General features: G+C 36.5%; 1 protein-coding gene across 1 annotated transcript; it reads right to left on the bottom strand.

The window, feature by feature from the left end:
• Positions 1 to 1,746: 1,746 nt before the first annotated feature.
• On the bottom strand, positions 1,747 to 2,718 carry LOC147712327 (olfactory receptor 6F1-like). The gene has a single exon (XM_086919636.1). The coding sequence runs from the start codon at positions 2,716 to 2,718 to the stop codon at positions 1,747 to 1,749; it is 972 nt and encodes a 323-aa protein (XP_086775762.1).
• Positions 2,719 to 3,005: the final 287 nt, after the last annotated feature.

The following is a 3,005-nucleotide window of genomic DNA, read 5'->3' on the forward strand; positions in this document are numbered from 1 at the left end:
GTCTCTTATTTATACATTTTTCTCCTCTCTTAATCCTTATCGTGCTTGAACTAAATTGGAACTTTCTTGGGAAGCGGACTTGGTCTGTTGCTCTTTGGGATAAACGTTGGTCCAGATCCTTAACAATTTCTCATTCTGCTCTCACTCAATCTTTATTTTATCTATACCATAGACTATATCTTTCTCCTCTTTCTTTGTCACGTTTCTCAGCCTCTTCTGGTTCTAAATGTTGGGCATGTGGTACTCCTAATGCTGATCTTCTTCATCTCTTCTTTCTCTGTCTTGTCATTTCGAAATTCTGGGAAAACATTTGGTCATACCTTACTCGCATATTTACACTTTTATTTCCTTATTCTATACCACTCCTCTTTGTGGGTAGTCTTTCTGACTCTTTAGACCTTCCTACACACTCACATGGCCTTTTCGATCTCATGCTTGCTCTTGCATTTCAACACATCTCATTTAATTGGAAACACCTTACAAAAATCTCCATACAAGGCTGTTGGAACACCTTATGTCATTTTGACTTGATGTTGGCCTTGCCTCCTCCTGCAAACCAATCCATAACACTGATCTCTTCTGGTTACCTCAAACTCCATACTTGGATCGTTTGCCCTAAAGAAATCTCTGCATCTCAATTCAGAAAATGTTAAGCCTCCTTGAACAATTTTGACTCTTTTCTTTTCACCTTTTGCAGGTTTCTTATGTTATATCATTTTTATGCTGAACATTCTGTATTGGTTATCTATACCATTTGTTTATGTGCTTTAATTAATATTTAATATTTATACATTGCAATGTTAATTTCTGTGCTCCTCCTCCCTCGTTCCTTTCCTATCTCTTTCCCTGCATCCCCCTTTACTTCCATATTTAAAACCCCATAAAAATGTGTTTGTTTTTTGAGATCAGCACTGTTCATGTTCTATATTATATTTGAGCATATTCTCTGTTTCTGCTGATGTCTTTATATGTTAACAATTTCTTTAATAAAGCTTTTCAAACACAAAAAAAACATTCATTGATACAATTAGATATGGATGCATTATATGATCTAGCCTTCTCTGTGTGCAATTGTGGTACAGCCCTCTCATTCATGTAGTCTACTTGCCTTTTGAGTGTTTCATTAGCCGCCAAGATTTAGCAGGAGTGTCCTTGCACAAGTTAATAAGGTTAATCACAACTAAGTACAAAAAAAGCCCAAGATATGTACATTACAGTGTACAGACGCATAACTGCTGGACATTGGAAAATACACCACTATGCCAAAGTGGAAATGTGATTGTAGACTTAACATTCTAATTAAACAACACACTTTCACTTACAGGAGCTTTTGAAATATTTTATTATTTGTAAATGGACAATCAAATTATTAATATATTTAGTTAGCTGTTGTACCTAAATGGCTGTTTGTTTCATATAATCCATTAGATTTGGCATAAAGTAATTGCATATTTCATGCATCATTTATTTCGGAGAGTCCATGCATTGTTGACACAAATCAGTTTCGCTTTGTAATGCTTGCATTTTTTTTTGTTTCACATTGTTTAACTGCTGCAATTTTTTCAGGCAACTGGTGTAAAAATCCCTATTTGCAGCACAGTGAAAAATAGGCCAAAACCCAATTGGCTCATTTTTAGAAAACAAATGTGGTCTAGCCCTATTTGTGATAGCAGAAGCATAATTGTTATTTCTAGAAAAGGCCTTTTTGATATTCAGCGACTTAACTCAAGCATGTCAGGGCAATGCTCATATTCTATTTCCACAGCAAAGTGAGAACCTCCTGGTGAACGTAAAGCAGTTTCCAAAAGATTTAGTCAATGCTTCTTTCACCTCCTTATTACGTAGACTGTAGATAAAAGGATTGAAAAGAGGCGTGATCACCATATAGAAGACAGAAACCCTTTTGTCTGCTTCAAGGGAGTCTCCAGTTGTGGGTCGGACATACACAAATATGACTGTCCCATAGTAGATGGCCACCACAGTGATGTGGGAGGTACACGTGGAGAAGGCTTTCTGCCGCCCATTGGTAGAAGAGATCTTCATAATAGCCCATATGACACTTGCATAAGATATCAGTGTTAAACTAGCACAACTGAAGATGATAATCCAAGTAATGATGAAAAAATATTGCTTGACGAAAGTTGTATCTGTGCAAGAATGTTCTAACAGAGGGGATATATCACAAAAGAAATGATCGATCTCATTAGGTCCACAGTAGGAGAGACGTGAGATATATATGGTTGGCAAAATGGACCCAAGAAAGGCGGCTAGCCAACATCCTACTGTAAGCATGCAGCACAAGCGGGTGGTCATGATGGCAGGGTACCTCAAGGGATGGCAGATGGCTAAATACCTGTCGTAAGCCATGAGAGCTAATAAGTAATTCTCCATACCTCCCATCACAAAAACAAAATAACACTGAGTAATGCAGCCCCCTACGGAGATAAACTGGTTCCCTGGAAAAAAATTGGCAATCATTTTAGGAACAGTGGAAGATGTGTAACAGATCTCCATGAAAGAGAAATTAATAAGGAGATAATACATAGGCCTGTGAAGGTGAGGGCATCTCTTTACAATATAAATTATCATGAAATTCCCAGTTACAGTAAGGAGATAAATGTTAAAGAAAAAAACAAAAAATAGGGCTTGAAATTGCTGAGCATAGGGAAATCCAAGCAGGATAAATTCAGTCACCAAACTTTGGTTTCTCCTTCCCATCTCATGTGGCGAGGATTTCAACTTTTCTAAAATGAACGAAAAAATAGCAATCACATTGATTAAGACCCTTTTAAAATATGTTTTGCCATTTTCTTTCTTTTCGGTCAAATATTCCCTTATGGTGAAAACATAAGTATAAGTGTAGATCTGTCAATGTAAACAATACATCTATATTGACTTATATATTTAATAATTTTTGTAAATGTCTCAAACCTGAAAGCATCCAAGTGGTGATAGACTACAGTAGTAAAGGCAGTTATCAGAAGAAGTTGCCTCAATACAATACA

This window comes from Lissotriton vulgaris, chromosome 5 (assembly GCF_964263255.1).
Source record: "Lissotriton vulgaris chromosome 5, aLisVul1.2, whole genome shotgun sequence".
Lineage (NCBI taxonomy): Eukaryota > Metazoa > Chordata > Amphibia > Caudata > Salamandridae > Lissotriton > Lissotriton vulgaris.